Source organism: Ammospiza caudacuta, chromosome 24, assembly GCF_027887145.1.
Source record: "Ammospiza caudacuta isolate bAmmCau1 chromosome 24, bAmmCau1.pri, whole genome shotgun sequence".
In the NCBI taxonomy this organism is placed as follows: domain Eukaryota; kingdom Metazoa; phylum Chordata; class Aves; order Passeriformes; family Passerellidae; genus Ammospiza; species Ammospiza caudacuta.
The window spans coordinates 4,591,603-4,604,101 of NC_080616.1; the positions used below are offsets into that span (position 1 = coordinate 4,591,603).

Sequence of the window (12,499 nt, forward strand, 5' to 3'; positions counted from 1 at the left end):
CTGAGGGAATTTTCTCACCAGAAATGAACTCTAGAAAACAAGCACTTCTGTATTGCCTCGAAATAGCTCCTTGAGCTCGCAAGCAAGACTGAGAACTGTATTTACAGATGTGACTGTTACATTTTGGGTTTTTTCTTTTCTTTTTCTGTTTTTTTTTTTTTTTTTTTTTTTTTACTTTTCCTTTTTAAATTAGAAATTGAGAGCAGTAAGGAAAGAGAATGCTGCTCTGATTGCAGAACAAATTGTCCAGGGATATTGCCTATTTCAAGTTTCAATTTTTCATCCTAAAAGATTTTTCTGTTGACTCATCTCCGAGCCTTTGAGGGAGAATAAATAGAACAAATGTAATTGCTCTAAGCATCTCCAGAGAAAGAGATTGACTTGATGCAGCCCCAGATGATAAAATAGGGCTGAAATGCCTGGGTACCATTTCGACCATCTCTGGCATTTTCTTCCCCTTTGCACTCCAATTTCTCACGCTTCTGTGGAGCTCTTTGGCTTTGCCTGATTTAGGTCATAATTTCTGGAGGACAGAGATGTGGAAAAGGGCACACACGCCTTTGACACTTCAAGTATGAGAACAAAGCACCAGCATTTGAGGCCAGTGATACGATAATAAAGGCAATAAAGCCTCCCACTGTATCTGGGGCTGAGGAGGTATTTTCCCTCAAAGCCACAGAATAAGTGCTTAACAAAAATCATCTCATTTTCCCCTTGAAGCTGAGTGCTGAGCTGTGCTGAAAGGCAGACACTGGGCTTGCTGAGACTCCACAGTATTGTGAATTAGTGTATAAACCCTGTCTTTCTTTGAAATCTGCTCTTTCCTCCAACAAGAAGGGGTGAGCAGGCCCTGGCACAGGGTGCCCAGAGCAGCTGTGGCTGCCCCTGGATCCCTGGAAGTGTCCAAGGCCAGGATGGACAGGGCTTGGGGCAACCTGGGATAGTGGAAGATGCCCCTGCCCATGGCAGGGGGTTGGAGCTGGATGATCCAGGGGGTTGGAACATGATTGAAGTTCCTTCCCACCCAAACCATTGCATGATTAACAAGCCAGTTTGTGCTCGATGCCCTCTGTCCCAGCCCAGGTTGGTTACACACAAAGGAAAACCTGGCTGCTGATATTTTAGCTTAAGACACAGTGGAGGTGGATATATCATAAAATGGACACCTGAAAATTCACCCTCCCTCATTTGAGGTGATCTGTGAGCTCACCTTGAATCAGCACAGGGCTCAGCTGTGCAGGGCTGGGGTGAGTCAGAGCAGAATTAAACCCCTGTGCACTTTGTGTGCAGTGCCAGCTCTGCCTTTGGGTGCTGAGCAGCCCCAGGGCTCCATTCCCCTTCTCCTGCTGGCCCTGGGCAGGAGCCACATCTGGGCAGGCTCTGAGTGTCACCTCCCCCTGCCACAGGGAGCTGGGGACCAGCAGCCACAAGGTTTCACCAATAATGGAACTGATCTCTCATTTGATCTCTTGGCATCTGTAGCACTCACAGTGTGACACCAACAGCCATGGGCTGACCCAGGGACAGGAGTTCCTTCTCCAGGTTGCCATTTTTATGGCTTTACTGCACTATTTTTCAGATGCAGATGGGGTTTTGAAAGAAAAACTCCTGTAAAGTTTTTGAAAATCACTAAGAAAAAAAGTAAAAAAAGGCATTATTGTTATGATGAAACACAGAGAAACCAAGGAAGACATGGAAGATGACTCACCTTCTAAAATACACTTTGAAAACCATGGCTGAGCCCCCAAGACTCTGGAAAAAAACTGAGTGAATCATTTCACCCCTCAATGCACAGGTCAGGAGCTCTGCTTAAAAGGAAAGAAAAAGCCCTCTGATCATCTGCTCTGGTATTTCTTCCACAAACTGGTGCAGAGAGCCAGCAAGCAAATGGTCCCTGTGTTTATTTGCCCTTTTAGGTTTTTAGCACCGCTGTCTGCAAATCCCCAGAGCAGCCTAAAAGAAAAACCAAACAGAAAAGGCACAGGCTCCTGGGGAGAAATTAATGGGAAATGGTATTTGTTGGTTACAAGACATTGTATCACCTTTTCCATGTTGTGTTTGGGTATCTTTGAAAAGAAATTTGGGGTTTTGGTCCTGTAATCCCAGCTCTGGATCTCTGTGCAGCTGCTCCATCCTTCGAGGCTCTGTGGGCTCCTGTCTGTCTGTCCATCTGTCCTGAGCATGCTGGGGGAGAGCTGCTGGCCCTTCACGCCTTCCTCACCTTTGTGGGGGTGACCTTGGGCTGTGCTGGCATCCTGAGCCATCGTTTCCATCTTCCTCTTTGTCTTCTTCTTCTTCCTCTCTGTCTCCATCCTCTTTGAGTGTGTTTTTGCTGGGCAGCAGTAAATGGAGCATTTTTGTCCCAATTGGTCCTCGTGATGGTCTCTGTGTGCTCTGACCATCAGTAACAGCCTCTGGCTCCATCCAGATCTTCCCTGATTGAGTGCTTGACCTCAAACCAAAGCGAGGGAGCCGTGATTGAATTGTGCCTTTGATGTCTAAATGGAGAGATGGTGACTGGAGCTGCTCCAGGCACTGCCATCTCCCCTTGCTGTGGTTGGGGTCTCACCCCCTCCCCACCCCTCAGGGAGGAGAAAAATGTGGGAATATGGAATTTCTTTGCTAACCCACACCCTGCCTGGTGCGCCTTGGAAAAGCTTTGGCCAGGAGAAGGAGCTCCCACCGTGTTTTGAGTACAGCTCAGAGTCAGTTTCTGGTGAATTTACCAGGAAAATGTCACCAGAGCTGTGCTGCTTCAAGAGGGTGGCTCAGCCCTGACCCCCTTACCCTGCCACAGCAGGGAGGGATGGATGGATGGATGGATGGATGGATGGATGGATGGATGGATGGATGGATGGATGGTTGGTTGTGTCCATGGTGTTGAACCAACAGCCTCCTCCTTTGTTGAGCCATGATTCTTTGTCCACCATGAGGACCTGGGCAGCTCCAGCCTGTCCCAGCAGCCCCAGTGCTGGGCTAACATGGCCCAAGCCCTCATTTCTGTGCCAACAGCAATTGGGCCCTTCCTCCATGAGCTGGTGCTGCTCCCTCTTTGCTTTCACTGCTGGAAAAGGCTCCAGTGAAAAGGGAAACACTTTGGATGCACATCATGTCTTTGGTTGCTCCATATTTATCAACAGTATGAATAACAAACCATAATGACTGCACTTCTCTAATGACCATCATCATTAAAGAGGGAACATGGAGAACATGTGCAAATGAATCATTAATTACAGGCTTTTAAGCGCTATCCTCCTCACACAGATGTTCAGAAGGCGAGTTTCTGGGCAGAAAGGGAGAATCCCTCTTTGTGGGGTTGTTCTGACAATCAATTCTTCCCCTCAGCACAAGCTGTTCCCAGTGTTCATCCCCAAGGCCCTGCTGGCAGCTGCTCCCTCCCTGGTCCTTCAGCCTCCCCACCCCTGCTCCTCCTGCATTCCTCCACCCATCAGCCATGTTCAGGGCTGTGTGCACAAAAGGAAATAGAAATTACAGTTCGTTTTTCTCAGGATTTGAAGGGAATTCTGAAAATGGGGATTTTCCCTGTGATCTGTGAAAGACAAACCCTGGAATCGCGGGGTCGCGTCATCAGCGCCATGCAAAACGCGTCTTTGATGCTGCCAAGTGCCTCAGACTTTCAACATTTATTTGTTTAAAACATTGCTCCAGATAAAAACTGCTAACTCTCCTGAGGGCCAAGTCATGCCCATAATGAAGAATCATTGTCTTTAAAGATAAACCCTTCCAGACTTCTGGGTCTGTTTGATTTTGATTGAACTGGTCCTGGTTTCTGACTGTTGGCTACACAATGCAGAGCCCACCTTTCCTAATTAAATGAAGGAAAAGTATCTCCAGGTTCCTCTCTGGTTATTTGGACCTGTCCTTGGAAGAGTTTTCATCATGTTTTTGGAGTAACAACGCTGTCATTGTGATGCAGACAGCACGAGGCAAAGAGCATGGGGAAGGCTCTGCCAAAAACCCATTTCTGTTGTAATTTCTGCAATCTGTTCCCTGGCAATTCTCATGGAGAGGTTGTACCAGTATTATCAATTCCTCAGGGATTTTAGACAATGCTTTTGACATGAGAAACATAGAGGAAAGTGTTTCCTTACCTTAAGGCAGCTGTTTGGCAGAATGAGCTTCTCATCTTCTTCATTCATTAATTTCTGCTCAGCCCTGATGAAATAGAAGCTGTTCAATGCAAACCTGTGCAGTGAGTTGCTTTACACTGACCGGTCTCTTTGGGGAAGGAAATTGGCCAAATTTTTGACCACTCCAAACCCAAGGATCTGCTTGCCCTGCTCACCCTCCCTCTGAGCACCAGTCTGCTGTTCTCTTGTTTTCATTCAAGATGGTTTTGCCAAGGCAAGGGTGAGGTCTGGTTCCCCAAGTGGATTTTCACCCAGAGAAATGAAATTCATACATGCTTAAACATTAATATCAGCCAGCAAAGAGTTTCTGCTGATGTGGGAGGGGAGAGAATTGAATTGATCCAGGCAGTGGAAATCCTGCCTCCCGTTGTCTCTGGGAGATGTCTATCATTTGTCACTGGAATTTAATATAACAAGATGGTGAGATGGGCAAGTGCTCAAATGCTTCAGGAATAATGGGTTTGAATTATGATAATAGCCCCCAAGGCAGATGACAAATAATTTATGATCCCTTAAGTATGGCAAAAAAAAAATTTGCTCCATCCACTGAGTCTCTGATCTGATTTTCCCTTTGAGAAATGTCTCTGGTGCTGTGGACAGAGCTGCTGTAGAGTAAAAATTACCAGACTGGAAAGACTCAAGTACTCCTGAGCTTAGACAGTATTTTTAAACCAAAAAGACAACAGCAATAAAGCAGGGAAAAGCTGAGAGCACTTTGTCTTCACAGCACACACAGACACTGTTTATTTTCCTTTTTGGTTTTTTTTTTTTTTTTTTTTTTTGGTGAGGAATCCTCACAATTGAGAATTGATTTACAAAGCAATAAAGAAAATTGCTCAGCAATTCCTCCTGAGTGGTTAAACACGGGCATTGCATAAAATGGAACTTGTAGAGCAGAAGAGAGGCACAGCAGGGATGGGATGGGATGGGATCCATGAGATGGGATGGGATGGGATGGGATGGGATGGGATGGGATGGGATCCATGAGATAGGATCCATGGGATGGGATCTGCAGATGGGATGGAATGGGATCTGCAGATGGGATGGGATGGGATGGGATGGGATGGGATCCATGGGATGGGATCTGCAGATGGGATGGGATGGGATGGGATGGGATGGGATGGGATGGGATGGGATCCATGGGATGGGATGGGATGGGATCCATGGGATGGGATAGAATGGATGGGAATCCTGAGGAAGAGGAGATGGACAGCACAATGCAGGATTGGGAATAATCCCAGCCAACCTCTCCTGTTTGATTAACTCGATTTCTCCTCTTTCCCAGTGGCACGGCCGGGCAGCGAGCTTCGACAGCCAGGGCTCCTGTCCCTCCCCCAAACCACCCCCCACACCATGATCTGCAGCAGGGACAGCAAAATGGGACTAAACCAAGTAATTTTTGCACTTGGCCTTCAGTCTCAGTGGTTGCTGAGGGGCGGTGGCAGCAGCGGGACTTTCCGGGTAGTTGTTCCTGCGTAAGTAAAGGTAGAAACCCGTTTTGTGGTCAAATATGTTTTTGTCTAATATGTCTCCCAAGGTGATGTTATTTTTGTGGCTTTTGCTGTACGGGTCTGTTTCGAGAGGGAGAAGGTGGACTGAGACATGTGCTGGGAGTTTGGTCTGTAAAATAATGTGTAAAATAGTTTTTAGTGTGTGAAAAGGCTGGAAAGGGGCCAGGAGGTGTCTGCAGAGAGCAGAGGTGGCCAGGACAGGGGACAGGGGACAGTGGCCACTGGAAAGCTGTGGCAGAAGATGGGAGAGGCTCTTCCAAGCCACCAGCAGGTCCGTCCTCATGGTCAGCCCCAGCCCTGCAGAGTGTCCCCAGGTTTCCTGTTCATGTAGAGGTGTCCATGATCTCTTAGAAGTTTGTGCAGTGTGTACCCCATAATTCCTTTTGTCATATATTTAAAAAATGCTGGTGATTCCTCAGGAGGGGAACCCTGGGTTTTTTTCCCCTGTATCTGAAATCTCCCCAGAGCTATTTGCATGAACAGTTTCTTCAGCCCCCCCTTTGTAGCTGCTGCTCATCCCCCAAGACATCCCCACGTTATCTGGAGTGGCCACAGGTGGGATTCAGAAATAAAACGGGGAAAATGTTACAGAAATGGGTGACAGCCCTGCATGACCACTGGGTCTCCATTTCTTATCTCATCCAAGTAATAAAGGGTGACCCAAAGGGGCAAAGGGAATTACAGAAACATGACTGATGCTAAAAAAAGCTTCCAAACTTTTTTCCTAAAGACTGTCAGCACTTTCTTAAGGAATAAAGTTTCTCAGCCCAAGCCCTGAAGGAAGGTCAAGTTCTGGGGAAAAAAAAAAACCAAAGCTTTGCTGGTTCCTTGGCTGAAGAAGCCAAGAATGAATTTAGAATATCCCAAGCACTGGCTTTACAGCTAAATCAGCTGATCTTTATCAGCCAGCTGTGGATTTTGGACACTTTCTCATCCTGGATTTTTTCTCTGAGTTAAGAAGCGTGCTAGTGCTGTTTATTCCACCCTAATTAAATCAGGCGAAAGCAAATATTTTAGTTTGGAGGTAGAATTTGCGAGCGAGGCAGCCTCATGTTAGCAGGACTGTGCTCATCAGCCCCAGTCCTCAGGTCAACTTCAGTTCCCATTTTCCCAAATGTCACCACGTCACCCCTGGCTGCACATCAGGGCTGGCACAGAGGGCTGCTTGCATTGCCCCTGGGTGAGATGAATCCTTTGTTCAGTGAAGGGTAAATGCATCATTCCTCATCACACCTTGTGTCTTAATTCTCTTTATGTGCCACACGCTGTAGGAGCAGAAACTCAATAAAATTATTTGATTTCTAAGTGCTGCCCTGTCTGGTGGGATATTTCCTCCTGTGGGAGCAGGAATTGTGGGTTGTGTGAGTTTGGATGGGTGCAGTGATCACCCAAATGTGACAATGGCAGAGCCTGGCACGGTGTGGGGCTGGGCAGGGGCACACGGTGGCATTTGGAGCAGACCTTGGCTCTGCAGCTCCTGCCTGGCCTGGGACAGCCACACCATCCCAGGGACAGCCCCTGCAGCAGCAAAAAGTGCATTCCAAGCACACTGCCACAAAAAAAGTGGTAAAAGTGCATTTGTTTCCCAGCACAGAGTGTTCTGAGAGCTTCTGTTGGGGAGCAAGGCGAGGACAACCTTCCTGAGACCGTCATCCTTCCTGTGTTTAATTAAGCGATGAGTTTCTGGCCATTAAAACTGATTGACTGGGTGGGTCAAACACTGCCCACGAGCCCCTGGACCTCTGCCTGAGCTGGAGGAGCCTCGGGGGAGCAGGGCAATGAGCTGGCAGTGCCTCTGGCAAGTTGGCAAACCAAAGGACAAGACGTCCCCAGAAGAAGCCACAGCAGTCCCAGCTGGTGGCACTTGACAATCATTAATTGCAGCAACCCACTCAAATCCTTTTCTTCTCTAATCCAGGCTTTTTGGGTTTTGGCTTTCTCTGTATAATCTCCATCTTTTATCCATTCTCCTTGTTATCGAGGATTTAGTCAAAACATACGTGGGGTTTGACACAAAGCTGCTATTTTTAATCCCCGCTTCACACAGATAATCAATTTCCACTCAATACTGGCTGTCACTTGCATTGCTGGAAAACTGGATCTCACGTTAGTGAATAACACCCACGCCTGCTTGGCTCAACCCCCCCTTCATTTATAGTTTAAATGCTGAGATTTTGCCACATCCCTCAGCCAGGGGATAATCAGCCCATTGTGTGTTCCTCACTGGGGGGGATTGGTCACACTCATGGGGACCAGCTCCACACACCACAGCAAACACTTCCCTTCCATCCAGGGGGGAATCAGAGCCCTGGGAAGGAGCTGAGCCCAGCACAAGTGCCATGCCAAGATTTGTTGAGTTGTTTTCTTGCTCCTCACTTGCTGCTCTTGACCCTGTAATAGCAGCTCATGGAGACATTTCAATTATTTCCAAGCAAAATAAGGAGGGTCACCCCAGGGCCACGTCCCACAGGAGGCTTGGCCATGCTGGGGCTCCTTTCAAAGTCCCTGCAAAGGGGAGGATGCTGCTGCAAGCAGCCACAAATGAATAGTCTGTTTTATTGAGTAGTGCAAGCAAAATAAACACTGGAGCATTCCCAGAGCTTCCTTTCATTTTTTTCCCCTCTTTTCTCTTCAGTTTTAGTCTCCCAGTCTCTATTTTCATCAACGACAGGCTGCAGGGAGGGGAGGGGACACTGCAGGGAGGGTGGCCAGGGTTGGTTTCATGTGGGGATTCAGGGACAAGGGAAATCCCACAGGTCCAGCTCATTACAAGGGCTCAGAGGGCTGGGAACTGTCCCAGCCTTGCTCCTTCCCACCAGCTGGACAACAAAACAAGTTGTATCTGAGAAAAAAACGGTGGAAAACATCCAGTGGGAAGTGAGTTCGAGACATGGAATTCCAGACTGGTTTGGGTTGGAAGGGGCATTAAAATCCATCTCATTCCACCCCTGCCATGGTAGGGACACTTTCCACTATCCCAGGGTGACCCAGTCCCTGTCCAGCCTGGCCTTGGACATTTCCAAGGATCCAGGGGCAGCCACAGCTGTGCCAGGGCCTCCCCACCCTCCCAGGGAGGAATTCCTTCCCAATACCCAGCCAGGCTGATATTCTCCACTGCTGCCTTCCCACTGTTCACATCATTGTGTGATGAGGTTCCTTTCATACACCAGCAGCACATTTGTTTGGCAAAGTGAAGAATCTTGTCATAACAATTTATATTTAGTCTCCAAATGTGGCCTTTAATTGCTAATTACAGAATGCAGCTCACAGGTTGGCAAATCATACACACCAAGGAGGAAAAGCCAGTGAGGAAGAAAACAATTGGGGTTTAAAAGGGCTTAAGAAAGAAACAAACATGGTCTTTAATTATCTTAGGGTTAAAAATAGCAGCTGAGAAATAAATGTAATTCCAATATTGATGTTGAAGGGGGGGGTGTGTCACAGCTGCCACAGCAAGGCTGTCCCAGGGCTGGGAATCACGAATTCTGCAGGAAATTTTTGGGAACAAGGGTGGCAAAGCCCACCTGGATGGCAGGAGCTGCAGACAGGGACTGACAGATGGGGGCTCTGGGACTCTGGGTCACAAACTCAAACCCAGATTTGGGATGCTGGGGGCAGCAGAGAGGGCAGTGCAGGGACACTTGGGACATTCCTGGATCTCACCACCCCCAAGTGTGACCCAGGGGGACAGGCACATCTTTGTGGGCATCTCTCTAGGCCCAGCTCTCTGGCAGGAGCAGCTTTGTGTGCTTTGATTTAATTTTATTTTATTTCTTCACAAACTTTTAATTTACACACGATTCTTGATTAGCCTGCAAAGAGCATTCAGTCAATGGGCTCAGTCCCAAACACATCCCAGTCCTCCTTCAGTCTTCAGTTCAAGCAATGTCAGTCCAGATAATTTTATCTTTGCTTGCAAGATAATAAATTAGACAGAAAATTATATATAGCTCATTGGAGAAAATTACAGCCCTGATCCTCGAGATCCTGATCTCAGGCCTCTGTTTCTTCTTCACTTTTACTACTTCTGCTATTTGCCCTCCTAATTGTGTCTCTAATTAGGCTACCCCAGACTCCTCAATCTCATTTTGCCAGAGGTTTTCTCCTCCAGGGGCCTCATTGTTCTTCCTGCCATTAAGATTACCCATCAGTACAGTTGTGCACTTATTTAAATGCCAGGTCAGGATCTCATCTCTGCTGTGAGTTCCTCACTCCGGGACGTTCTCCCTGGGCCTGCAAACCCTGGCTGCCATTTCCAGGCAGTCTCAGCTCCTGCCTGAACAAACCCAGGGGGAACAGGGGGTGGGATGCTCCTCCCTGCTCTGGATATCCCAGGAGAGCTGGGCTGTCTCTGCACGGCGCAGGAGATGTCAGCTGGATTAGTGTGGGAACTCAGCACATCCCTCTGGGTGTCCAGAGTTGCTGAGAACCCCGTCGGGGGGCTCAGAGACCCTGGCATGCTGCCCAGAACACCTGATGCCTTGATTTTGATCCTTGCAGCGAAATGCCAGCTTTGTATGAGGATGTGAAAGTCACACAGGTTTGAATGGTGTAATAATAATATGTCCAGCCTTTCTTCTTCTTCTTCTTCTTCTTCTTCTTCTTCTTCTTCTTCTTCTTCTTCTTCTTCTTCTTCTTCTTCTTCTTCTTCTTCTTCTTCTTCTTTCTTCTTCTTCTTCTTCTTCTTCTTCTTCTTTCTTCTTCTTCTTCTTCTTCTTCTTCTTCTTTCTTCTTCTTCTTCTTCTTCTTCTTCTTCTTCTTCTTCTTCTTTCTTCTTCTTCTTCTTCTTCTTCTTCTTCTTCTTCTTCTTCTTCTTCTTCTTCTTCTTCTTCTTCTTCTTCTTCTTCTTCTTCTTCTTCTTCTTCTTCTTCTTCTTCTTCTTCTTCTTCTTCTTCTTCTTCTTCTTTTCTTCTGCAGTGATGGTGGCACTTTGGGATTGGTTTACAGTAGAAGCTCACTGTCTAACACAGGTGATAGCTATTGGGAATTAAGTGTAAGTATGTTATATGTAGTTTGTAGTATAAAAAGACGACACCACCTTGGGGGCGGTCAGAGTGCCTGTGGCTGCCTTGCTGAGCAGATCTGGGCTGGGCAGAAGGAAAATTTTATAGATAAGAATTAATAAACAACCTCAAGACCAAAAACTGAAGAGTCCAGACTCGTTCTTTGGACGCACTGGCCAAAACAGAGGCGTCCTGCACATCTCGGGGCAGAGAACATCAGCAGCCAGCCTGAGAGATTAGGACAAAGGGGAATGGTTTTAAACTAAATGAGAGGGGATTTAGTTTAGATAGTGGGAAGGAATTCCTGGCTGGGAGAGTGGGCAGGCCCTGGCACAGGTGCCCAGAGCAGCTGTGGCTGCCCCTGGCAGTGCCCAAGGCCAAGCTGGATGGAGCTTGGAGCACCCTGGGACAGTGGAAAGTGTCAGGGTTGAAACTGGATGAGCTTTAAGGTCCCTTCCAACCCAAACCATCTTGAGATTCTGTGATTCATTTGGCAACGAGAAGTGATGCAGTTTGCTCCTTTGCTGGGGTGAGCATCACTCCAAATTCCACTTTGACAAGAAGCCAGAGCTGTAGGTAAGCCTGGGAGAAGTAGAATTTGTCTCCTCTTTGCAGATGCACAGGCTTGGATATTCTGGATTTCTGTCCAAGAGCCAGAGGCATCCCAGGAGCCCAGCCTGGCTCTCAGACCCTGCAGCTTTCATCAGCAGTGCTACTTAAATGTACAAGAAATGTCTTTTTTTTTCCTGGACTTTTCCCACAGATAATTTGTAATTATATTTTACAGTTTTATATATATATATATAAAAGACAGTGCGTTAGTCATGCAAATATAATTATATATTTTACGTTCCTGTGTAATTTTAATTAAAAACATGGTATTTAAAGCACGTACATCTCCAAAACCCACTATAGGCTTCTATTAAAAATGCAGTTGGTTAAAGCTAATGAAGTACCTGGACGGGCCAGGACAAACAGAGCCTGCTCTGTTGCCGTGGGAACAGCCGAGAGTGCCCGAAATACCGGGGAAAATGTGACTGGGGACAGAACCAGCCCCAGCCCCAGCCCCAACCCCAGCAGCCTTTTCCTGGCTGAAAATGTGACTGGGGACACAACTCTCGGGTTCTGAGTTGCTGAAATGGCTCCCAAGGTATTAAAATTTTTTCCCAGCCCTGTGCTCAAAGAAGAAGTTGAGATTCCTCAGCTGTGGTTCTCAAGGTTGTTTATTTTTCCTTATCTATAAGATTCTTTTTCTGACCTGCTCAGATCTGTCCAGCAGGTCAGGTTGTGGCACACTGACCACCCTCAGGGCAGTGTTATCTTTTTATACTAAGAACTACCTGTACTTTATTTACAATAATTTTCCAATACCTATCACCTATGTTAGACAGTCTGTCTCTACCCTAAACAAATCCAAAAGTGTCACCATCCCAGCAGAAGATGGAGGACAAGAAGAAGGAGAAGGACAGAACACACCCAGATTCTTCTGTCTTGCCTCCTGAACCCCCATTCTAAAAACCCCAAAATTCTACTTTTTCACCCTGTGATAAATTCAGTGTCATTCTACTCAAACTCTTGTGGTGGTAACTCCTCACACAAAGTTGGGAATTGTTTCCATGGTTTAAAATCAAAGACACAGGTGGTTTTGACTCTGTGCCAAGGTCTCTGAGCCCCCTGCCAGGGTCTCGAGTCCTCCAGGGCAGCCAGAGGAATGTCCTGGGTTCTGACAGAGAACCAGCCCCAACCCCAATCCCAGGGGCCTTTTCCTGGCTGAAAATGATTGAGGGACAGAACCAGCCCAAATCCCAATCCCAGGGGCCTTTTCCTGGCTGAA

At 47.2% G+C, this 12,499-nt stretch overlaps 1 protein-coding gene across 1 annotated transcript in view; it reads left to right on the plus strand.

The window, feature by feature from the left end:
- Positions 1-5,508, plus strand: part of SYT6 (synaptotagmin 6) — a 34,504-nt gene extending 28,996 nt beyond the window's left edge. Inside the window, exon 7 of the mRNA XM_058819432.1 lies at positions 5,437-5,508. Coding sequence (XP_058675415.1) covers positions 5,437-5,508 — 72 coding nt within the window. The remainder of the gene's footprint in view (positions 1-5,436) is intronic.
- The last annotated feature ends 6,991 nt before the right edge of the window (positions 5,509-12,499 follow it).